Consider the following 25,940-nt stretch of genomic DNA (forward strand, 5'->3'; position numbering starts at 1 on the left):
TTGTGTTGCCCTCCCAGCCAATCGGGCCCAAACTTTCCACACGCGCAGGGCTAGGCAGCGAGCGATACCCTGCTGGCCAATCGGGCGCCTACCTGGCGTGTGGCTCTCACTTGCTTTACAACCCATTGTGTACGTGCCCGTCGTTTTCTCCCACTTGCTTCCGAACCCATTGTTTACGTGCCCGTCCTCCCTCCCGAACTCTTGGTTGAGGTTTTTAGCTTTAGCCAGCTCGCTGGGTGTTTTGCTCTCCCCTCGGCCCTATTCCCCTGTGTTTCGTGTGTTCCCACGGGGCCGCAGTGCAATTCGGCCTGGCGGGGGTCGGCCAATTTGTTGGCACTGGGAAACCGTGGGTCGTCCCCACGAGGGGTCCCTCTGGTAAAAACCCAGTATACCAGGGGATTCCCCCACGAGACCCTACGTGGGCATCACCATGGTGGAAGTAATCATGTAGTGACGCAAGAGTTGGTTACCCACCGTCACACTCTTCCTCTTCCCTCCCCCTACCCTTTCGTGATCTCTAAGTATCCCCTATCGCAGTCACCCATTCGTCAGCCTTTAATACGCCCCTATCATACGTATCATTGTAGTATTTAACCTTTTTATTTAACTATGTTAAGCACATTGAGAAAAGGTGTGTTATAAATATAAAACAAGTTGTTGATGTGAGCACCGCTAATTGTTTTTTTACCCTTCTATCTGGCAACAAAACTGACACCTTCATGTTTGCATAGACCGCAATACCTGCAGTCATAATACAAACAAAAGAACATAACTCTGATAATGTGCACTGTCCTTGAAGTTGATTGGTCCACACCCGAAACAGCTTTCCTTAGAGCCTAGTCTCACATGGGTTGGACCAGATGACGCCAAAAGGCGCACTCGCACAACTCAAAAACAATGCACCGTGCGCCTTTTGGCGTCATCTGGTCCAACCCATGTGAGACTAGGCTCTAAGGAAAGCTGTCTCGGGTGTGGACCAATCAACTTCAAGGACAGTGCACATTATCAGAGTTATGTTCTTTTGTTTGTATTATGACTGCAGGTATTGCGGTCTATGCAAACATGACTCCTTGTAAAAAGGTGTCAGTTTTGTTGCCAGATAGAAGGGTAAAAAACCAATTATCATATTTTTACTGGCAAATGAGGTTCCCATAGTGAGCACCGCTGTTGACAGACGCAGCGAGGCTCGCCACTGCTCTGGAGGTAGCCATCTTTTTAAATTGTATCTGTCACTGTGAGCGAAGGGTAATCTGCGTAAATTGTCCTTCAACAAGTAAAGCCTCAATGAGTCATTTTTCAAATATTGTTTTGGAATGTTCAGCCAATTCCTCTTCAAATTAGTGCTTTTGAATGTGCGAGAAACCCAACCACAACCCTACAGCAGCTCTTTTAGTTTCAGACTGTTGAGGACACCTGCAGTGCCCATGGAGGCCACCTGCTTTGAGTAGTGAGTCCCTGGCTGTGCACCGTGCCAGGCTCATTATTTGTGGCCAATGTTTTGGACAAACTTCATGAACCCTGTGGACCTGTTTGAGACTGAACTTAAGAGTGGAACTTAGACTGGAGGGACTTTTTCAACTGCAACTCCCACGTCCTTTCTGGACTGTCTGGAAAGGACGCACCAGGATTTGTTGGTGCACAAATGTTCTAATATTCGTGTTATTTAAGGGTCACGATTATTTGGAGCTTGATAGGTGAATTCAACTTTGTTATGGGGACAACCTACGTCATCTCTGCGTGACAGTGGGGCTCGTGAGTTTGTGTAATTGGAGGGTAGCTGTTGATTGTGAGAGTAGCTATGGGGACTACAAGACGGAATTTTGTTAGGTCCAAGATGGACCAACCTCCACAGAAGTGTGTTGAGAATGAGATGAGTTGACACACGGTGAGTTGACAATAGGTTAGTTGAGATGAGGTAAATTGAGATAAGGTGAGCTGAGTCTTTATTTAGCTACTTCTGGCACCGAGACGTCTCTTGCCTGGTCAAAGTCAACACATTCCAGCGCGCGCGTCATGATATGCAAATAAAACTAAAAGACTTTGTACTTTAACCTGCCTCACATTTACGTGGCTTGTTCCTAGTTTAGTGTCTCAGATGTCGCCAGAGACTGCCTGAGCTACAGCCAGAGACTGCGTGAGCTACAGCTAGATACTGCCGGAGCTACAGCCATTGACTGTCTGTGCTACAGCCTGCCTGCCTGAGCTACAGCCAGAGACTGCCTGAACAGCAGCCAGCGCCTATCTCTGAATGGAGCCACAGGATCATGGCGAGTGTGTCTCCCAGTGATAGCGAAGCTCATGATGAGTTGACCTGCCCCATCTGTCTGGACGCCTTCCGTTGCCCCTGCACGCTCAGCTGCGACCACTTGTTCTGCCTCAAGTGCGTGGAGGGCACCTGGGATGCGGCAGAGTCCTTCTCCTGCCCGAAGTGCCGAGTGACCTTCCATCAGGGACCCAAGCTGATCAAGAACTTCACGCTCGCCAACTTGGTAGAGCAGCGCCGTGCTACAGAGAAAATGGCCACCGTGGTCTTGTGTGACTTCTGCAACGATGGAACGACCGCTGCCTTGAAGACCTGCCTCAGGTGTGAAACCTCCTATTGTGTGACTCATGTAAAGCCTCATCAGGAGAACCCGAAGTTCAGTGACCACGTTCTGGTGGATCCAGGCACGAATCCTGAAGAACGCAAGTGCAAGACGCACAGAAAGAAGATCAAGTTTTACTGCCGACAGGACAAGATCTTGGTCTGCACAACCTGCACCATCGCAGGAGACCACAAGGGTCACGATGTGGCTACGCTGGAGGATGAGCGCAAAACACGGCAGGTGAGACGGTCTGCGTGTGTGAGCGGGATCTTCTCCTGCGTGAAGTCATGTACGAACTGAACAATGATATCCAAATAAATATATAATTCCTCTCTCAGCTTCCCATTGTTTCTTAACATTTTAACAACCATGATTTAATATAAAGTATGCTGAGGTTGTCATAGTGCAGAAATAATACAACCACGTGTTATTACCAATCCTGTTATATGACAAGTTGATAAATGTGCTCTTAGTATATTTAATAAAAACTAATATATTTAATGCGTACACTGTGTTTTCAAAATGACGTGAGTGCATAGACTGTGGTTCTTATACAAAAAGTGGTTTGTGGTAGAGGGGAGCATTCCCTAAAATGTAAATGAAATGTTAAACGACTGGGACTGCGTGAGCTGCAGTGCTCACTGCTTGGTAGGCTCGTGCCAGTATGGGCCAGTTTAGCGCTACATTCTACAGCAGCTACCGGGTCACTGGATTTGGCGTTCCAGAAATGTCACGTGATTTTCACAGACCAAGTATTTCGTGACCGTATTTATATTTTCATCACAGTGCTCTCTACCGAATTTCTCGGACACTCAACAGAGACATGGCAGCGCCTCCTTGTACCATGTTAAACTAAACTTAAACTATTTATTATTTTACCAAATGAAGCTCAATGACCTATGTAGGTCTTTTTCAGAGGCAACCTGGCCACAAATGACAGCTCAACGAAGTGTCGTATCATGTCTAAATGTATGGCAACCAAACACTCTAAACGCACCTTTCTAAATGTGGACAGAAAAACCGAAAGACCCAGAGAAAATCCATACGACCATGGAGAGAGACATGCAAACTCCATTTATACAGACATCAGGCGCGGGTTTGAACTCACGACCTCCTGTATTGCAGGCAAGGCAGATAACGTCTCACCACTCCGGTGCTCTGTTCATCCACTACTCAGCCCCGCCCACTATTATGGTAGCCCCGCCTACTACAGTAGCCCCACCCACTACTCTAGTAGCCCCACCCACTGCTCAGGTAGCCCTGCCCACTGCTCAAGTAGCTCCACCCACTACTCAACACCGCCCACTACTCAGCCCCACCAACTAAGGTAGCCCCACCCACTGCTTTTGTAGCCCCAACCACTACGCAAGTAGCCCAACCCACTGCTCTGGTAGCCCCACCCATTACTCGTTTAGCCCCATCCACTTTGGTAACCCCATTCATTACTCGGGTAGCCCCACCCACTGCTCCAGTAGCCACGCCCACTGCTCAGGTAGCCCTGCCCACTGCTCAGGTAGCCAAAAACTTCTTCTTCTGGGATCCGTCGAAGTCGAGTTTGATTTCCCTCCAGGTGTCACTTGTCTGTGTTGCATGGTGGACCTCGGTGGCCATGGGTTCGGAGATTGCTGAATAGGCCAATCCGTGACCTGCAGATCTTGGCACAGTGGGGGCACGGATGGTCTATCCTGGAGCTCCCACTTGTCGTCTCTGTCTCTGGTGTGTGTGCTTTTCAGCGTGCTCTTTTCCTGGCCATCAACTCTCTTTGCTCGGCCTCAAAATGCTGAGTTCGATTGTTTTTTTTGGTCCTCCATGATGGTCTATCAAGAACATAGATTTTCCAGTTGCTTGGATCTACGTGGCTTCGCTTGAGATGCATTTGAAGGTTGTCATGGAAACGCTTCCTTTGACCTCCGGGGGCACGTGATCCATCACTGGGTTGGGAATAGAAGATTTGCTTAGGAAGCCTCAAGTCATTCATCCTCACAAGGTGACCGGCCCATCTGAGTTGATACTTCATCATGATGGCCTCTATGCTAGATGAGTTTGATCGCTCCAGGACAATGATATTAGTTTGTCTTTCTTCCTATGTGATGTTTACTATTTTCCTGAGACAGCGTTGATCAAACATTTCGAGGGATTTTATGTGTTTACTATAAGTGGTCCAGGTTTCTGCACTATATAAGAGGGTTGGAATTATTACAACATTATACACGGCCACTTTGGTCATGGCGGTAATGTTGTGGTCTTCAAAGACCATGTTCTTAAGTTTGCCAATGGCAGCACTAGCTCGGGAAATCCGATGTTGGATTTCATAATCAATTAAGACATTGCTAGAGAGATGGCTGCCTAAGTATGGAAAACTGGGAACGCTTTCTAGTATTGCATTGTTGGTAATGGTTGTAGGGGGTGATCGATGTCCTCCCGGAGCTTGTTGAAAAATAATCTTTGTTTTGCTGATATTCAATGTTAGACCCATCCTGTAAGCATCTGTAAATATATTGACGATGACCTGAAGGTCAGCTTCTGAGCAGGCACTGACTTGGGCATCATCAGCATATTGGAATTCAATAACGGATGTTTCGACTTGGCTCTTAAACGGTTAATGTTAACTATGTTCCTGTCTGTCCTATATGTGATATTTATGCCTCTGAGAAGTCTGTTCTCTGTCAGATGAAGCATTCCCACCAGGAAGATGGAGAAAAGAGTTGGTGCAATAACGCAGCCTTGCTTCACACTGGTCCTTACTTCGATTGCCTCTGAGGTTTCACCATCAGAGAGGATGACGGCCTTCATACCGTCATGCAACAGATGGAGGACGTTAACACATTTTGTTGGGCAGCCATATCTCAGAAGGATTCTCCATGGTGCATCACGATTAACAGAATCAATAGCTTTATTCAAATCAAAGAAGGCCATGTACAATGGTAGTCTCTGTTCCTGGCACATCTCTTGGAGTTGACAGGCTGAGAAGATCATGTCTGAGGCTCTCCTGCCAGGTCGAAAGCCACTCTGCGATTCAGGAAGGAGTTTTTCAGCAAGTGGTAGAAGTCTGTTTAATAGCATTCTTTCCAGTATTTTTCCAGTGGTGGTAAGAAGAGAGATGCCTTTGTAGTTGTCACAGTCTGACTTGTCACCTTTTTTTGAAGATGGTGACAAAGATGGCATCATTTCCTTTGTTGGGAAAGTCTTCATCATTCCAGATCCTGGCCATGAGGGAGTGCAGGTGTTCTAGTAGGCATTGTCCTCCAAGTTTGTAATTCTCATCAGAAATCTGGTCTAGCCCACTCGCTTTGTTCTCTTTCATCTGCTTGACAGCTTTAGCCACTTCAAGCATCGTTGGTTCTCCAGCTAAATCCTCAGTGGTAAAGTGTTGTGGAATCTCACTGAATATAGAAGCGTCTACAACAGCGTTGCAGCTGAAGTGTTCCTGCCAGCGGGAGATGATTGCATTTTTGTCTTTGAAGATTTCTGTCCCATCCTTAGACTGAAGTGGTGCAAGGCCCTGTTCTGATGGTCCAAATAAGACTGGTTTCTTTATAAAATGCATGTGGGTTATTGGAATCTGCAAGATGTTGTAATTCTTCTGCTTTGTTTCTGAACCAGTTGTTCTTCAGTTCCCGGATTTTAGTTTGTACCTCCGATTTGGCCTCCTTATATGATTGTTTTTTTCTGTCTAGATTGTTTGTGTTGTTGCCAGGCGATAAATGCTTTCTTCTTCTTGTCAATGAGGCCTGTAATTTCCTGGTCGTTGTCATCAAACTAGTCAGTTTTTCCTTCTTGTGTAGCCAATGGTGTGTTCACAGCTGATTATAACTGTCGTCTTGAGTTGTGTCCAGTTCTTTCAGTCGGTCCTGTACTGCTGGGTCTTTTAGTCTGATTACAATGAGTTTTTTCCTCTGTAGTTTTGGTCGGTTGATGTGTTTGTGGTTTAGTTTGAGAGTCACCACTGATCGAATTAGTCTGTGGTCAGTCCAGGAATCGTCTGCGTTGATCATGGTATAAGTGATGCGGACGTCTGTGCTCTCAAGCTTCCTGACAATCACGTAGTCCAGTAAATGCCATTGGTGTGATCGAGGATGGTACCATGAGATCTTAAGGCTATACTTCTGCCTGAATAGGGTGTTAGTGATTGTCAGGTAATGCTCACAACAGGTTGTAAGAAGAAGATGACCATTGGAGTTGGGCTTTCCAACTCCCTCTTTACCAATTACACCGTTCCACATTTTATGGTCTCTCCCAACTCGAGCATTGAATTCGCCGAGGAGAATCAGCTTTTCAGTTTTTGGTGTACTCTGAAGGATTTAGTTGAGTTGGCTGTAGTAGGTCTCCTTAGTGTCTTTTTTAGAGTCCAGTGTTGGTGCATAGGTGCTGAAGATGGTTGCATGTTGGTCTTTTGTAAGTTTCAGGCATAGGGTCATAACATGCTCATTGATACCAATTGGAAGCTCACTTGACCTGCTGATGAGCACGTTGTCTATTGCAAACCCTACACCATGCAGGCGTCGTTCATGCGCTGGTTTACCCTGCCAAAAGATGCAGCCTCCACTTAGCTCGGTCAGTTGGCCTTCATCCGCCAGATGGGTTCCGTTGAGGGCGGCAATATGGATTTTAAATCGTCTCAGCTCACGTGCCACAAGAGCTGTTCGGCGCTCTGGACGTTGCGAGTTTGGGTTTTTTGTGAGGGTGCTGACATTCCAGGATCCAATGTTTAGGTTATACAGTAAAACCTTGGATTGCGAGCATAATTCCTTCCGGAAACGTATTTGTAATCCAAAGCACTCGTATATCAAAGCATTCGTATATCACTTGTGATCACGTGACGCTCGGCAGATAAAGCGTATACTGTATGTACTACAGTACTCGTATTGCAAGACCTCGCTCGTTTATCAAATTCATATTTAAATTAAAAAAATTGCTTGTCTTGCAAAACACTCGCAGACCAAGTTACTCGCAATCCAAGGTTTTACTGTATTTATTTTTGTTTCGACCGCAATTATTGATGTTCCCTCTGGTCGCGGTAAGCGAGACAGGATGTTGCTCGGCAGGCTATGTTTAGGGCACATTTTCTAGCCTCCTCCCAATTTGGGGTGAGCAGAGTGGATCCTTGTGGGCTTCTCAGTCACAGCTACAGCTGCTGGGATGCACTCCTGCCTAATCCGAGTGCATGACGACCTTATAATAGCTGCCGCCTTGGTGCTGGGTTGTGACTAGGAGCTTCTAGCTGCATAGGCCTGCCCCGCTTGCCACTTGCCAATCGCCCAAGGGCTTTGGGTGTGTAGTGTGGTGGTGCGATGGCACATCTCCTCTGGAGGGTGCCAGTGCGTGAATTAATTTACGTGCAGTGTCTGTTGCACACCAGCTACCGCACGGGGCTTAACCAGGAACCAAGCCTGGGTCCAATGACGAGACAGAAAACCAAGACGATTAGAAGGCTTGTCCTGAAGCACCAGACATCCAGTGTCTTCTCCGTCATATGCCGTTGGCCAACTTAACCGGAGCTCATCTACCCCACCGAGGTGGGCCGTTGGCCACTTGGTATCCACCCGAAATTTTATCAGGGTTTACTCCCTTAGCCTAAGTGGCTAACCAGAGGTCCGTTAGCCAGCGCGTTTTCAGTTGAGTCCAGACAGGCCTTCTTGGTTACCGAAGTCGCCCAGGTGGTCGAACCACCTACCATACTTCGCTCTGTCTGGCAATCCTGTACTTTACCTGTTATCACCTCTTACGACATGGACTACTCAGCACCGCCCACTACTCAGGCAGCCACACCCACTATGCAGGAAGCCAAACCCATTACGCAGGTAGCCCCACCCACTACATGTTGCTCCAACTACTATGCAGGTAGCCCCACCCACTACTCAGGTAGCCCCACCCACTACTCGGTTAGCCCCGCCCACCACTTGGGTAACCCCGCTCATTACTCGGCTAGTCCCACCCTCTACTTCAGTAGCCACGCACACTGCTCAGGTAGCCCCACCCACTGCTCAGGTAGCTCCACCCACTACTCAGCACCACTCACTACTCAGCCTGCCCCAACCACGAAGCAGGTAGCCCAACGCACGATGCAGGTAGCCCCACCCACTACATATGTAGCCCCACCCACTACATAGGTACCCCAACCCACTACGCAGGTAGCTTTGCCCAGTGCTGAGGCAGCTCCACCCACTACTCATTTAGCTCCACCCACTAATTGGGCAGCTCCACCCACTACTCAGGTAGCCCCACGCTCTAGGTGGATCCACCCACTGCACAGGTAGCCCGACCCACTACTTAGGAAGCCCTGCGCACTTTTGAGCTCCTCGTGAAATTAGTTCCCTGCAGCGCTTGCTCCCCCAGCTTCCATCGCTGCACCAGGGCTACTGCCCCCGTCACTGTGGAGGGTTCGCGTGGAGTTGGGTTGTGAGGGGACGCTCAGAGAGTGAGTGGAGTCTCCCCTTGTGACGTCTCTCACAGAAACAAGTGGAAGAGGAGATGCGGGTGGTGCAGGAGAAGAGAAGGGAGGTGGAGGAGTCCGTGAAGAGGATGGAGGCCGCTTGCAGGGACGTGCAGGTACCGCGTCTGGGCCGGACTCTGTGACCCCGTGACTCCACCCTGAGTAGGGTTTGTGATGGAGAACAACTCCATTCATTCAGGTGGACTACCATTGGCTCTGAACACATTGTGGGTCTAAAGATACAACAGTCAATGCACCTCAATAATCAGGACGAGTAAAGAGGTGGTTCTCATCTCCACTGAGAAACTCAATCAGTGGTGGAAATTCCACATTCCCATATCTCCATACAACTTACCACTTCAACGACTGTTAACTATATTGGTCAGATGAGGTGGTACGTACCTCTTATCCAATACTCTGGTGGCAGAGTTGGTGATCACACACAATTGTACACTCTTTTAGTGAAACCAATCAGGCGTTAGAGTAGCCAGGTGCCAGTATTGCAAGTGGTTTCATAATCCCCTCTCTTCATCCATACATGTGTTTTTTTCTCACATTAAAAAAATTCATTTAAAGAGGAATTGGCCTAATTTCCCATTTCATTAAGACTCTAATTGTTGACGGCAAATTGCAGATTTCCCTTCGCTTCATGTGAAGGTAAACAAAGCATCGTCCTGAGAGTCTTACGCAATGAGAATGACACGTACCATAAATGTACTCCTGATGATATTTGATTATTTCAATTCGTCACAGCCCCCGAATCGTGTTGTATTGAAAATGTACAATGGCGTTATCAGATTGTAATAAAAGACTTGACCACGATCTCTGGCTCAGTGTCCTTTATTTGGTCCGTACTGTATTACCCACACGGCTGTCTCTTCTTATTCTCTCAGTGCTGGTTCCGATGTCACTCCAGTCACCATCAGCAGCCCCGCTGCTGTTCTTTGTCGCTCTTGCAGCCCCCACAGCAGCTCCGCTGCTGTTACTCACTCTCAGCCCCCTTGGCTGTAATCGCTGCTGCTCACTCCGCAGCGCTGACAGCCTCGTGCTGTCTCTCTCTCTCTTCGTCGCTCCTGCGACTCTCTGCAGCCACACTTCTGCCTCTAACACACAGCCTTCCTGGCTGTACTCTCCTCTCTCTTCGTCGCTCCTGCGACTCTCTGCAGCCACACCGCTGCCTCTAACACACAGCCTTGCTGGCTGTACTCTGGGGTCGGCTCCCGCTCGCCGGCGGTGCCCCCCTCCTCTCATTCGCCCTCGTGGCCTCACCCTTTTCCATTCACAACCCGACTGACTCCTCTTTCCGGTTTACCCACTTAAGGACCCCAACCTTTCACCCACGTCACCTGGCTCCGCCTCCTTGTGACGTCACATCCGGAAGGTCGCTTCCGCCCGCATTACACCACCCTCCCCCATAGAAAAAACCCAGCCGACCTCGGCTGAACAATACCAAAGCGTAATGCGGTGAACCGACCTTCCCCCTTAAAGGACACTAAGCATGTAATATAACAACAAGAACAACAACAGCACAAAGCACAACAACGCACATCCGCATGTCGTACACGACAGCCACCCGGCCCCAGGGTAGTGGAGATGATGTAATTCCGGGCCGCTTAAGAAAACCCCAATAATTACCCAAATAACCGCGATGGACGCCCCAGTATTTACATTTTAACAACAATATTATTTACACGTGAAAACAACGACAACAAAAAAATTTCTGCTCTTACCCACCAGCAGTCCTCCCTTGAGGACCAGCACAGACCTCAGACGTACACAGCATGTACCCACAGTCACTCTCAACAAACCAACAACCCCTAATCGCACACCCTCGCGTGGAGAGAGCCACGCTCCCCAGCGGTAACGTTTAATTCGCCGTAACCCTCACCGTGGTCGTCAACCCACGGCAACATCCATTTACCATACTCTCAGCTAGTGCCATTTCGGGGATGAGCAGCACTCGGCCATGCTCCTCCCTTACTATCCCATCAGCGATGGACACACACCAGCCTTGCCAAAAATAATGACGTTGCAACGTCAACAAAGTCTTCTGCACCCCTAAATGCAATAGTGTGTCACAATGGAGAGTTCTCATCAACTCGAATCGCGAGGACGTTGGTAGCACCACACGCCAGCTTTCCTGGAACCCTTCTCGCCACATAAGCAGACCATCTCGGAGAGCGGTTCGCGGCCCCACAGCCGTACTCGGACTCCCATTGTCCCTCATAGAACGCTTCCGCATGGACAACAACAACTCATCCATCATTTGTTCCCGAATCCAGACAGACCGCGGCAGATTCAAAACCCCGTCAGTCGGTCCCGGTTCCATCGGAGTATCCGACTTCTCGACGGCCAACGTAAGCGGCTGAGGGGGGTTTAGAATCGGCGAACACCTATGCGTCCCCGACGCACATTTACAAGGGGCGCGCCCTGGTAATCTGGAAAGTGCGTCAGCGTTCGCATGGCGCACTCCCTTCCGATGTTGAATTTGGAAGGAAAATGCCTGTAGCGTGTCCAACCAACGTGCCCACTGTCCCGATGGCTGGTCCATTTTAAGTGCATATTGCAAGGCCGCATGATCCGTACGCACAATAAAAGAACGACCGTAAAGGTACGGTCGAAATTGCCGTAGGAAAAACCAACCGCCAAAAGTTCTCTACGAGTGACACAGTAGCGTGTTTCCGCAGGCGACAAGACTCGGCTACCATACGCCACGACGCGCTCTACGCCCCCTTTAGACTGTGATAATACCGCCCCATTACCTGTGTCACTCGCGTCCGTATCAAGAATGAAAGGGCGATCAAAATCGGGATAATCCAATGTCGGAGCCGTAGCCAATAGATCACGCAGACTCCGAAAGGCCGCCTCTTCCGGCTGTCCCCAACAAATTTCCGTCCTTTACCCGTAAGGAGATGCAAGGGCCTCGCAATCGTCGCAAAACCCGGCACAAATCTTCTGTAATACGAGGCAAATCCCAAAAACCGCCGAACAACCCCCACGGAGGCCGGAGTCGGCCAATCCCGGACGCACGCCGTCTTCTCCGGATCCGTGGACACCCCCTCGACACTCACGATGTGGCCCAAATAACGGACGGACCGTTGCAGTAGGTGGCATTTCTTTAGTTTGAATTTCAAATTCGCAGAGCGCATCCTCGTGAACACTGTCCCCAGCCGCGTTAAATGTTCCTCAAATGTGCGGCTGAAGACACTAATATCGTCCAAATATATAAGACACGTCTCCCACTGCAACCCCGTCAAAACGAGCTCCATCAATCTTTGAAATGCGCTTCATAGCCAAGGGAAGATCAATCCCTCGGCAAGGCCAGATATCAACGAAACCCCCCCCACGGGGTAATGTTCTCTTATAGAGACAATAACGCCCTAACCCAAAACCCGTGAGCCCCGGCACACCAGGTTCAGTCTGCCACCGCACAACTGAACCATGACTCCCCGAGCCATATGAGCACACGGCCCATTAGTTTAAGACATACCACGGAGGTTTCGCCTCCGGGCTGTCAGGTCAGCCATCAGCCATAGGCCGACGTGACCACCCCTCGTGCATCACCCAATCAACAATGGCAGGCATAACAGATGGAATATTTGCCCCACCGAGGTTTTTCCCGCGCGCTCAAAATGGCGGCCCCCTTCGCCCAGCGCGTTCGTGCAATATCTCGCGCGCACTCAAAATGGCGGCCCTTTCCGCAAAGCGCATCGACGCCATACCCCGCGTGTGCGCAAAATGGCGGCCCAACGTGCGAACACGTGGCCAGTTTTCTCCATTCGTGCACCCCAGCTTCCCTTTGCTGGGGGTCACAAATTGCTTCCCCCGTCTTATTGTAACAATCCCAACAACGATAGACGCACAGCCCCAGCTTGCTGCGCGCAGCAGTCATATTGGGGAATTTTTAACCAATATTTTACCAACCACATTGGTTACACAACCCAACTCGCAAAGCAACTCGTGGCTGCATGCGACCAACCGAATACGCGCCGCAACTTGGCGCCAATTTACGGTCCCCTTAGCATTAACCTTTGAGACACCCACAACGGCGTCATCACGCACCCTCAAAGCGCGCTCTCTCTCTCACAAAGCGCCGTTACCCATAATATACACAAAATCGCGTGTACATAACATCCATACGACCAAATAATAGGGTCCCCCTCGAATTTGTTACCAATTTTCAAACAGGTACGCACAATTAATAACATCCCAACCCCAATAGTCAATCAATGCATCGCACCCCATAACCGTACAGAACGGTGTAACAGCACATACAGTCAGCATATCGCGATCACACGCGCACATTTAAGCACAATAGCAAGCCGATCTGCAGGTAACCAACACACCATTAATCCAGTCGTAACATTGCAGCAACAACACAAATATTCTCTCTCTTGCAACAACCACATCGCACATAGCACCTCGCAGCACAATACACCAAAAAATATATATATATTTTCCAATTAAGCCCATCGCACAAGGTAACCCACGAGATGATACAGCGCAAGATACCCGACGCTCCCGAGTTAATAATTAACTTCGCCATCAATATAACAACTCCACACCGCAGCGCACACACACAATTTAACACTCAGCAAGCACAGCATACTCTCCGTCCATTCTCAACACACGTACACACTTTAATTGACACCGAGCAACAAGCAGATAGCGCGTTCATCGTTATTACACAGACATACCCACAGTCCGAACCGCGCTCCGCACAATCGAGTCATGAGAGAACAAAATCGGCCCCACCCGGCCCTCGAAGATGGGTGAGGTGTGTGTAAAGGCCGGGTGCGTATCGTTACGACCCGCCCGGGGCTGCAGCAAGAAGAGGACGGCAGGGCGGCAACTTGAGTCGTCTCGCAGAACTCGTTCGGCGACTTGACTGCTCCGTTGTCACGCACCCGAGCCAGGACGGGAGAGCTCCCGCCCCAGCAGCTGTAGCGTCGTCGTCCTCTCCTCGCAGCTCCCCCTCGCAAAACAGCAGCTCACAGCAGGCTGCTCTCCCCACGGCACCTCCAGATGGCAGCGCAAGGCTGCCTCTCCGCCGCGATGTTGAAGATGGCGGCGTCTCCCCGCCGCGGTGAAGACAAGATGGTGGCTTCCCGCCGTTTCTCCCCTGCCACGCCCAAGATGGCGTCTTCGTGCCGCGTGGCAGATGGCGCTGGCAGCGCAGGCAAGGCGTCGGCCTGCAGACCACCATCGGCTCTCCCCACTGCCGTCGTCGGCGTGGTGAGCTCACACGGTTTCGCCAGCACGATTTTCCAGGTCTCCAGCTGCGCCATCTGTCTCAATCGTAAGTCGGATGATGTAGCAGATGATGGCACAGGAATATTCTTTCTTTCGAGCCGTCTTGACAAGCCGTTTCACTTCTGACACCAGTGTAATAAAAGACTTGACCACGATCTCTGGCTCAGTGTCCTTTATTTGGTCCGTACTGTATTACCCACACGGCTGTCTCTTCTTATTCTCTCAGTGCTGGTTCCGATGTCACTCCAGTCACCATCAGCAGCCCCGCTGCTGTTCTTTGTCGCTCTTGCAGCCCCCACAGCAGCTCCGCTGCTGTTACTCACTCTCAGCCCCCTTGGCTGTAATCGCTGCTGCTCACTCCGCAGCGCTGACAGCCTCGTGCTGTCTCTCTCTCTCTTCGTCGCTCCTGCGACTCTCTGCAGCCACACTGCTGCCTCTAACACACAGCCTTCTTGGCTGTACTCTCCTCTCTCTTCGTCGCTCCTGCGACTCTCTGCAGCCACACCGCTGCCTCTAACACACAGCCTTCCTGGCTGTACTCTGGGGTCGGCTCCCGCTCGCCGGCGGTGCCCCCCTCCTCTCATTCGCCCTCGTGGCCTCACCCTTTTCCATTCACAACCCGACTAACTCCTCTTTCCGGTTTACCCACTTAAGGACCCACAACCTTTCACCCACGTCACCTGGCTCCGCCTCCTTGTGACGTCACATCCGGAAGGTCGCTTCCGCCCGCATTACAAGATGAAGAAGGAGGCCTCAGTGCTGCGGACTCGTGTCACCGGCTGGACACCTTAGAGTTGCACTCGGGTCACACTGACCTGAATGCCATTTCACAAAGGACCAGACATTTAATGAACAGAGGTGGCATTTGTTTCTCTTTGCAGGGATCCATGACAGATGAAAAGGCCTCAATCTCGGTCAGATTCGTCAGCGCGAGAGCAGCGTTGGATGCGGAGGAGAAGGCGGCTTTAGAGCAAGTGGAGCAGAAAGGGCGTGAGCTGCTGTATCAGATCAAGAAGAAGATCGCTCACTACCAGCGCGAGATCAGAGAGCTCCAGGCAGTAGCCACTCGCCTGCAGACCCGAGCGCAGGAGAGTGACTCATTCGCGTTCCTGCAGGTGAGGAATTAGTTTCCAGTGTCGCTATTGGCAGCAGCAGAAGAGGGTGGCTCCTGAATGAGAGCTCGCATCTCACGGGCTTGAGAACACAGCTCCAGTCATGGATCTGTAATAATTCTCCGGAGACGGATTCGGAATCGGTCTTCTTTATTTTCACTTCACGGTACACTTGTTCCCACACGCTCCGTTGCTGGCAGACAACGGAGAGCGGCAGACTCCCACAACTCCCACCGCGCACGTGGCACCCGGAGCCCCGCTCGCGCGTGGCTCTCACCCCGTTCAGTTCCCCGTCTCCTCTCGATCATCCCTCTCTCCTCCCTCTTAATCCCTTCGTCACGTGGTCCCCCCAGCCAATCCTCCATGGGCAATCTCGACCGTTCTCGATGGTTCCCTGTCACTCCCGGGACCACGCCTCTTATCCGGATCCCCATGAGCTGGGGCCCCAATGGCTGGGCCAATCACCCCTGATGACATGCCGTGATCACGCCGGCCCCACGCTCCCTATCTCGACCCTTATTGGCTACAAGCAGGACCGGCAAGCCAATCCCCCACGTGAACCCACTATAGCTGTTATTACAGATCCGCATTGCAGCTCCAGTTGCTGTCATTTGGAAGGCCAGCTCATATTTTCACAGTTAAATCAATTCTCTCTCCCGTACTCTTAGGTTTTATCAGTAAAGTCACGTAGGTAACAAAATAAATAGAAATAATATTAGAAATAAAATAATAAATCACGACGTTTCGGAGGCAGCACAAGTCTCCGTCATCAGGTGGAACCGTCACAGCCATATTAACTGTAACAAGAGAGGAAAAATCCAAGAGACAAGCTCTTAAATACAAGTTAAGGGTGAGGGGGGGAGGGGCTTATCTGAATGTGGTAGCAAGGGAATGGAACGTGTTGGGGGGGGAGTGGGCGGGGCTAAAAGAGAACAATTGGTGCATCTCAACTCGGGGTTGCGGCCGGTGTTGGCTGACAATCCAAATACAAAAAGGGGAGTAGTGTTAAACCCTGGGGATGTCAACACTCTGTAAAGTAGAATAGTACCTGTCAAATAAGATGGTACAAATATGTGTAGTTAAATATTTTTTACATGGTTAATAACATCTTTCCAATGATTACTCAGTTTGTACCCATCATCACGGTTGAAGTTATGTCTGTGTTTGTAGATCTGGGTGGCTTCATGTACAAACCTTTGATGGTAGCCAGAAGGTTTGCAGAGCACCTTGGTCTCGGAAAAGACAATATCATGAGAGCCCACAGCGTTGTAGCAAGTATCGGCAATGGCGGAAGACTCAATTTTGCCGTGTTTCAGATCTGACTTGTGCTCGCGGACACGATCGGAGACATGACGTTTCGTTTCCCCAATGTAACAATCATCACAGCTGCAACTCAGCTTATAGACTCCAGGGTATTGCAAGTCAGGAATGACATCTTTTACAGATGGCATTAGATCACGGATTTTATGTACTGTACTGAATCGGACTTGGATCTTATATTTGTTTAGAATTTTGGAGATCTTTTTGGTCACGCCTGCTACGTATGGCAACGTGATAGTTTTGTTGGGAGTTTCAAGTGGTTGTTTCTGTATGGTGGGAGAAACAGCTTGGCGAATAGTGCGGTCAGAGTATCCGTTCATCTTGAGGGCCCGATGTACATGTTTTAATTCACTGGCCAGGTGGTGTTGGTCAGAGATGCCATGAGCTCTGTGGTATAGTGTTTTGATGAGATAATTATTTTTCTCTCTCTCCCGTCCTTTAACAGATTCCCATTAAGTTTGTTTCATTGTGAATATAATATAAATGGTATTGGAAATGCACTTTTAAAATCAACCCTACAACAATGTACACGGTATTCATGATTATCATCAGCCATGATCTATCCACTTATTGATGAAGGCCTCCCCAAGACATTGCCACATCTCATGAAGCCGCGATGCAACAATCCACCAGCGCCTGCTCACGAGCCGATGTCATCGCTGCTTCTTACTTTGTGAGCCTCCTCTTGTTCGTATTATGGAAGCTAAAATAAATACGAGGTCTCATACACTTATTAATTATATCATTGTGTCCTGAACATCACTTCTACAAGACCTGCACCATGTGCATTGGTAACGCCAGAAACTTCAAGTCCCAAATTACTCAACACAGATCAATATCAACCGGTCTCATTCTGAAATATTTGCCCTGCAATTCAGTGTTAGCCCTCATGGGGGTGGCGAGATGGTAACTACGTCGCCGAGTATACCGTAGGTCGGGGACATCACTATAAATTTGGAGTTTGCATGTCTCTCTCCATGGTCACATGGCTTTTATCCGGGTCCTCCAGTTTTTCCCTCCAAATTTGGAAACGTCCGTTTAGAGGATTGAGCTGTTATACATTTCCACGTGATGAACCACTTTGTTGAGCTATCATTTGTGGCCAGGTCGCTTCTGGAAAAGAGCCATATACCTCTGTGGGCTTTACCTGGAAAAAAATAGTTTATAGTTGACTATCAACCAGTCTCCCTTTGAAATATTTGGCCCGTAAGTCAGTGTTGGTGATGATGGGGTCATAATCCAAGACTTTCGGGTTAATATTCCACCCACAGTTTTGCAGTGGGAACTCCATTGAATGCAAGGGAATCGAAGTAGAGTCATAGTAATGCATCTCTCTTTCTCTCCCACAGGGGCACCTGGAGGAGACACGCAGGTAAAAGACGACTTTCACTCACGACTCGACACCCGACAACATAGGACTGAGTGTGGGGCGTGGGCAGTGAGACATTGACTGTATGTGATGATTCAGTGTGTGGTGAAACTGTGTGTGGTGATGTTGCGTGTGAAGATGCTGTGTGAAGATATTTTGCGTGATGATGCTGTGTTATAATGCTGTGTGATGATGCTGTGTTAAGTGATGCTTTATGTGATACTGCGTGGTGATGCTGTGTGATGGTGCTGTGTGTGATGATTCTAAGTGTGGTGATAGTAATGCTGTGTGGTGTTGTAAGTAGTTGTGATGAGTTATTATGCTTTCTGTGATAAGTCTAGATGTGATGGAGCTGTGATGATTCCACGTGTGATGAAGCTGTGATGAGTATCTATGTAATGGAGCTTTGATGATCCTGTGAGGGACGATGCTCAATGTGAGACATTGGCCGTGTCTGTTCTGCTTTCACAGGGCAGGGAGGGTTACTTCAGCTCCACCCTCAGCTCGCAGCCAAGAGGACATTGCCTCACTTCAAGTCCTGGAGACAAATGCAGTCAAACTCCTGTGTGAGTTCTTCAGTGTGAATCATGGGTGATTGAGTGGTCTTGACAATAAATTATCTCCGTGTGTGTTCACGAGGTCGACTCTACCTCAAATGAGTACCTGGTGTTTTGTGAAAACATCACCACTAGGGAGACAAAGGTGGCCAGGCGTAGTGCTGGCCACCCACCCCCTTGTTGGCCGTGCCAGCTTTTAAAGGTGCTGACTTGCCATGACAGTGTGTTAAGACTACATAGGGGATTTTAGTCTATGTTTATATTCTAATCTAGGCCCCCGACTGATCAGAGCCATTATACTCAGTGTGGTGTTTTTTGGTAAATAATAAGCATTACCAGTCATGGGTAATTGCGATATTGAGATGCGGTGTGTGCCTGTGAATGTCTCTATGCATCTGTAGGTGGGGTTAGCGATGGCATAGTGGTTAGCACACTGCACTACGAACCAAGTTTACTGGGCTTGATTACCTGCCATTGCTAACATCAGTGGCAGGTGATATCTGATCCATTCCTCCGCCTCTGCTAGGCAGTTTCAACCTCAAATGAGTTCCTGATGTTGGTAATGGTCATAATGATGGTGATAGTGGTTGTGATGAGGATGGTGGTAATAAAGCTGATATTACTGATAATGTGAGTGATGTGTGGTGATAATGATGGTGACATTGATGATAATATAGTTGGTGATGGTTGTGATGGTTTTGCTGATGGTGATAATGGTAGTGATGGTGGTATTGAGGGTTTCGATGGTCGTTGTGATGATTATAATGATGCTGGTCGTTTTCTTGGTGATAGTGATGAAGATGTTAGATGGTGATTTGAAGCTTTCGTGACTACAGGAATCCATACTCTTTGGTTCTTTTGGTAAAGTCACGTAGGTAGAAAAATAAAAAATATAAATATATCACGACGTTTCTATAGCAACACAAGCGGTCGTCCTCAAGCAGAAAAAATTATCCAGCAGTGGAACTGCTGAACCAGCGAGAGAGCTCTTACAACAATGTTATATATGTGGCGATGGGCAAGCAAGCGCTTGCCTCACCGCACAGTTGGCAGCACTGCAGCTTGTTTTACACATAGAAATGACATTAACTTACTAATTTCCCTAATCTCCCTGCCTAATCACTCCCATCAACATAGTGCTAATCTCCCATTAACACTGCTGTTGTGCGCGCATGCGGGTATTATACTCTTATGCGGCGACGGAAGCACATTTCATGCTAATCTCTCTCCCTAATCTCTCTCTCCATAATCTCCCCCATTAACACAACTGACGTGCTTGCGTCCTGGGATGGAATTCCTTTCCAGCTCAGACCCCGCTTGCCTGCCCACCGCCACATATGTAATAATACTCTTGGAGACAGCTTGTGGAATCGGTCTTATCTCTGTTCGCAGACAGATCGCAAGAGACGCACCGCCACGTGGCACTCGGAGCCCCGCTCGCGCGTGGCCCCTCTCTTCGTTCCTCGTCTGACCACGTGTCGTTCATCTCTCCCCTTATTTAATGCCTGGGTCACGTGGTACGCTCCAGCCAATCCTTGGTAGCCTGCGCCGAATTTTCTAGATTCCCCATCAACTTCCGGGACCACGCCCCTGACTTGTCTTCCCATTGGCTGAGGCCAAAACCAGCAGAACCAATCACCCTAGCTGGCACCCCTCGATCACGCCAGGGCCATGCTCCGAGGCTCTCCTCCCATTGGCTGTAAAGCAGGACCGGCAGAGCCGATCACCACATGAGCCGGACATAGGCTCTTATTGCACATATATAACCTCGTGCTGTAACAGCTCTCTCGCTGGTTCAGCAGTTCCACTGCTGGATATTTTTTACACTTGTGTTGCTATCGAAACGTCATGATATATTATTTTTTGTTTAATTTAAATGTTCTACCTACGTGATTTTACCGAAAGAACCAAAGGGTATTTTAGATGGTGGTGATGGGAACTGGTGATGGTCGAAGTAATGGTAGTGATAGTGGTGATGATTATGTTTGTGATGTTGCTGATGGCAATAGTGATGTTGGTGATGTTCATCATAATGATGATGTTGGTGGTGATTTTGGTGTTTTTTGTGCTGTGATGGTTGATGGTGAAGATGATGGTTGATGATGTTGATGTGGTGATTATAGATGGTAATGGTAATGATGGTGTCCTGTAGTTATGTTGTGATCGCTGTTGTCACAGACGGATGCTCACCGACTCTGGACACAAGCTCAGCTCATAACCAACTCCAGATCTCCTCGGAACTCAGGACGATAAAGTGGACCGGTGTTTCCCAGGGTCGCCTCGATCACCCACACCGGTTTGATGGCTGGTCACAAGCCCTGTGCTGTGAGAGCTTCTCGTCGGGTCACCACTACTGGGAGGTGGACGTGGGGGACGCGCGGTGGTGTCGGGTTGGAGTCGCATACGGGACGATCCCACGGAAAGGGGGTGGTGCTGCATTGCAGCTGGGACAGAACGATGCATCCTGGTGTTTAGAGAAACGTGACGACAACTTCTCAGTGGTTCATGGTGGAGTGAAGACCGCACTGTCGGTGAGGGGGGCCCCCTCCCCCCGCAGAATCGGGCTTCACCTGCACTGGGAGGGGGGGTTCCTGGAGTTTTACCGCGCCGACTCCATGGAGGTGATCCGGCAGAGATTCTCGCAGCCTCTCTACCCTGCGATGTGGGTGGGGTATTGTAATGAACCATTGAAGATCATGGATCTGAGTCGTGCATCCTGAGAATGAGAAAAAATAGAAACGCAAGAAACTGAGACGGACACCCAAGAAACGGAGGAAAGGGGGAATGGTGTGGAGAGGGTGACGTCAGGATGAGGCGAAGGTGGAATGGAGGGTGATGTAAGGTGAGGGTGAGGGGAGAATGGAGGGGAAGGTGACGGGTGAGCGTGGAGGGTGACGGTGAGGAGAGGATGGGAAAGACGGGGTAGAGGTTGGGGAGGAGAGGGGAGGCTATGGAGAGGGCTTAGGAGGGAGGGGAACGTGGAATGGAGGGCGAGGTAAGCTGAGTGTTAGGGGAGGGTGGGGTGACGGGAAGGGTGAGGTGAGCATGGAGGGGGAGGGTGAGGGGGAGGGGGAGGTTCAGGTTGGTGTGCGTGAGCGATGTCACCTGTGAAGTACAAATCGCCGGTGCGGAAGTTTGAGGGATTTTAATGAAATCTTATTGGGGAATCAGCGCAGCCCCAGAGTCCGTGTGGCCGCTCCTTCAGCTGCAGGGCGTGCTCGCGTCACCACGCCTCCTCATCCCTCCGATTCACCATTTCACATCATTATCATCACCACCATCATCCCCATCAACACAACCATCATTGTAATCACCAGTCATCACGACCTCCATTATCACCATCATCATTCCCACCATCAAAATGATCAGCATCATTACCATTACTCCATTTTCATTACTATCATCACCACCACTCTATCATCATCATTATAATCACCAACATCATCAACATCATTATCCCCATCATCACTACGAACACGACCATTGCCTTCATGAACCACCATCATCACCAACACCACAAAAAACACCATAATCATCACCATTATCACGTCCATCACTATCATCACTATCATCACCACCACCACCATCATCATCACAATTCATCACCGTCATCATCAATATCACTATCTCCCTCATCACCATCATCATCACTACCACCACCACTATCATCACCACGACCATGATCAACACCATCATCATCATCATCACCACCCACACCACCATTATCACCATTACCCTTCTTACCATCATCATCACCATCACTACAATCATCATTGCAATTGTAGTGCCGTAGATGATCCACACTTGCCGGCAGTGGTGGACAGGGCCCATCTGCAGGCACCTCGGACCCCCAGGGGAGGGGCCACTGTGCCAGCCCACGAGGGGGGGGGGGGCTGCTGGGGGCTCTAGGATCCTAGGCAGCTAAGCCCTCAGAGCCGGGGCCTCAGTATCCCAGATAGCCCCGACAGTTGAGCCCCTTGGCGTCACCAACGGGGGGCTGCGGGGGAACTACGATCCCACGCAATCCCACCCCTCGATGGGCAAGGGGGATAAAAGGGCCGCTCCCTGGCCGATCGGGACCAGTCGCAGCTCAACACCCAAGACCAGCCAGCTTAGGACCCTGGACCCCATCGCCCCACTTGTCCTTGTAAGGGCCGGGATGCTGTGCGGGCCAATGGTGGGACTCTGGGACTCCCGGCTCTACGCCCTTGTAAGGGCGAGTTCCGAGGAAGCCAGAGTCTAGACCCGCACCTTGGCTGGGTCGGGTCAGGTAGCCTCACCTAGGGTTACTGTAGCCGGAGGACCCGAGAGCGTAGCCAGTGTCAGGCAAGCTAGGAGTAGGCTGTTTCCCTAGGCTATGTCCCTAGGCTGTAACAGAGTATCAGGACTGTTGGAGTGTTGAATAGTAATAAAGAAGTTACCTCTACAAGTGTCTCCGGAACCCATTACATTTGGTGTCAGGAGTGGGGTTGTGCGAGCGTGGGAGACCACGGGGATGCGGTTCACGCAGTTCAGATCGTGGGGGTGTCATCTCCTGCTGGGATCTATGCGATGGGTCTCCTCAGCTCGGTCGGTACAGCTGTGTGCTGCGATGCGAGTATTGGCGAGAGACTGGGTTGAAGTTCCCCCGATACGGCCGACGCGTGCACGTCGGAAAGGTGGGGTGTGATGCCGAGTGGCATGAGATGTCTGGGTTGGCCTTCAAGGGAGGGCTGCTGGGTTGTGCGAGCGCGGGAGACCACAGGGATGCGGTTCGCACATTTCATACTGCGGGGGTGCCATCTCCTGCAGGGATCTGTGCGATGTCTCAGCCATATCGTTGGCGAGTCGGGCATTGCTGCGGATCCCGAGGAGAGCTAGGTGTGCCACTGGTCGTTGTTCACGTGTCATTGCTTCACCTTTTTGTTGATTGACGCTTGTATATAGTGTACGTTTCTACAGGTGGGTTAGGGTAGTTATGGTTGCTTTTTTGTTCTCTTTTCTTTTCCTGTTGAGGCTTGCATATTTTTTTACTCCCCTTTCGTTAATTTACACTTTCTAATTATTAACAGCCGGGGCGGCTGGAGGCTACGTAGGGGGGGGGGGGGGGGGGTAATGTAATGTAGTGCTGTAGATGGGCCACACCTACCGGCAGTGGTGGACAAAGTCCATCTGCAAGGGTGCCCTGTACCGCCAAGGGGGGGGAGGGGGGCTGCGGGGGATCTATGATCCCACGCAACGCCTCCCCTCGATGGGCAATGGGGCATAAAAGGGGACCTCCCCAGCCGATCGGGACCAGTCGCAGATCAAGACCCAAGACCAACCAGCTTAGGACTCTGGACCCCCTCACCCCGCTTGTCCTTTTAAGCGCCGGGACGCTGTGCGGGCCAATGGTGAGACTGTGGGACTCCTGGCTCTACATCCTTGTAAGGGCGAGTTCCGAGGAAGCCAGAGTCTAGACCCGCACCTTGGCTGGGTCAGGTCAGGTAGCCTCCCCTAGGGTAATTGTAGCCGAAGGACCCGAGAGTGTGCCTCAGGTGTGTCCCTAGGCTGTGTCCCTAGGCTGCAACAGAGTATCAGGACTGTTGAGGTGTGGTATCGTAATAAAGAAGTTACCTCTACAAGTGTCTCCGGAACCCATTACACAGTTACAATCCAAATGCAGGTGAGGAGTCGTGGTATCCAGAACAGGGGTCAGACAATTTGGTTACTGAGACTTGTCTTTTGTTGTGCAACTACTAGCAGAGATTTTGACGAAGCAGCTGCAAGTTACTAAGTCACACAATTTCTATTGATTTGGTTGCACAACTCATCTCTAAAGGTGTGGACTTTGATGAAGAAAATGAGACAATCAGTTGTCATTTTCCAAATTGTATCATTCAATCCGTGTCCATAATCATCAGCATTGTCCTTAGCACAAAAAAAAGTGTATTATCAGTAGCACGTTACCTTGAGGATACAATACCATGGTAGAAGCAGGAAACGCTGATGTGTGGTGAAGTGAAGGAACACAGCTGATGGTAATGCACCTGGACCAATCTGTCACTTCTTACTTAAAGTACATCTCCTGCTCAAAGGAGACAAACTGAACTCACGATTCATCAATGCACTTAACAATAATATTGGCATACACTCACATACAGCAGGATTGATAAGATAAGGAGTTTTGTCAAGAGGGAAATACTCCACATATTCAAGGGATTCTCCATCAACATTGTTGGTGGATGTTTGACTGGTCCGATCACGGTTCTTATCTAATCTTAAAAACATTCCTGCGGAGGGAGCTGGTAGGAACGTTGGGTTGCTCGGTCAATGGCCAGGGTCAACGGCGGCGTGGTGTATTCCGCAACTATGGCCGACTGTGTGGGCGGGCACAAGCCGGCGTGAGTAGGTTAAACGTTGAGTTTTATAAGGGCACCACGGGGTGACCAGCCCCTCCCCACCCAGCCCAACCCCCCCACCCCCCACCCAGCCCCACCCTCCCCACACAGCCGCTCCCCACCCTCCCACCCAGCCCCTCCCCACCCTCCCCACCCAGCCCCTCCCCACCCTCCCCTCTCCACCCAGCCCGACCCCTCCCGTTTTTGGATGCACGACCGACAGACGGACACAATAATCCCCTGTGGGCTGGTGGAACCAGGTGGTTCCTACCAGTATGAGATTTATATAGCATCTTTACGAAGGTGTTTTACAGCAATTCGAAAATCGTATACAGCATGATGAATGAAATGAAGAATTGGGTTATTGTAAAGTAGTGGTGTACTTTTGATGACAGTAAAAAAAGAGGGATGGATAAGGAGGGGTTTTGATACCTGGTCGTAGCTGGAGGGGGGGGGTGACAGAAAGCTTGGGTGGCTGAAAAAACAATGAGGCATCGTTGTATTGAGAAGACAAAGGGTGGTGGCAATGGGCTGGAGCCAGGAGGGAGAAGAAGGCCACCACACTGCAGACGACGTCCACAACGTCTGTGCAGTGCAGCAGCGCAGTTCCGGCTGGGCCCACGACGAGGTAGAAGGCGCAGCTTCAGCCCAGCTCGCTTGCCATGGACACGAATCTTCCCTCCGTGCCCGGCATGCTGACACGGTGAAGACTTTCAGGGGCAGGAGCTCGACCTCTCATCCGGCCACGTGGGAAGGCGAGGAATTCGCACGGCGCCGTGCGAATTCCTCGCCAGCAGGTGACCGCCGGCAGCCGGGCCACCAAGAGGACGCTTGGTGGGCGTGGAGGGCAGGCAAGAGATGCGGGAGGGGAGCAGCGCCGATCGTCAAGAGCGGAGAGGAAGCCACGAGGTGCCGGCGAGGGTGCGACCCAGCGGGGAACCGCTGGCAGCAA

At 50.2% G+C, this 25,940-nt stretch overlaps 2 protein-coding genes across 3 annotated transcripts in view; one reads left to right on the plus strand and one right to left on the minus strand.

Annotated features, from left to right (window-relative positions):
• LOC144737450 (E3 ubiquitin/ISG15 ligase TRIM25-like) overlaps window positions 1-25,940 on the minus strand; it is a 220,950-nt gene that overhangs the window by 120,819 nt on the left and 74,191 nt on the right. The window lies entirely within an intron of this gene.
• Window positions 1,049-22,341, plus strand: LOC144737462 (E3 ubiquitin/ISG15 ligase TRIM25-like). 2 transcript variants are annotated; one of them, XM_078620178.1, is made up of 6 exons: window positions 1,049-2,825; window positions 9,039-9,134; window positions 15,153-15,386; window positions 18,053-18,075; window positions 18,544-18,638; window positions 20,808-22,341. In XM_078620178.1, exons 1-6 carry the CDS (start codon window positions 2,265-2,267, stop codon window positions 21,347-21,349), a joined length of 1,551 nt encoding a protein of 516 aa, XP_078476304.1. In that variant the 5' UTR covers window positions 1,049-2,264; the 3' UTR covers window positions 21,350-22,341. The 2 variants fall into 2 exon arrangements, with proteins under 2 accessions (XP_078476304.1, XP_078476305.1); XM_078620179.1 differs by lacking the exon at window positions 15,153-15,386.

Source organism: Lampetra planeri, chromosome 69, assembly GCF_965212315.1.
Source record: "Lampetra planeri chromosome 69, kcLamPlan1.2.h2, whole genome shotgun sequence".
NCBI lineage: Eukaryota > Metazoa > Chordata > Hyperoartia > Petromyzontiformes > Petromyzontidae > Lampetra > Lampetra planeri.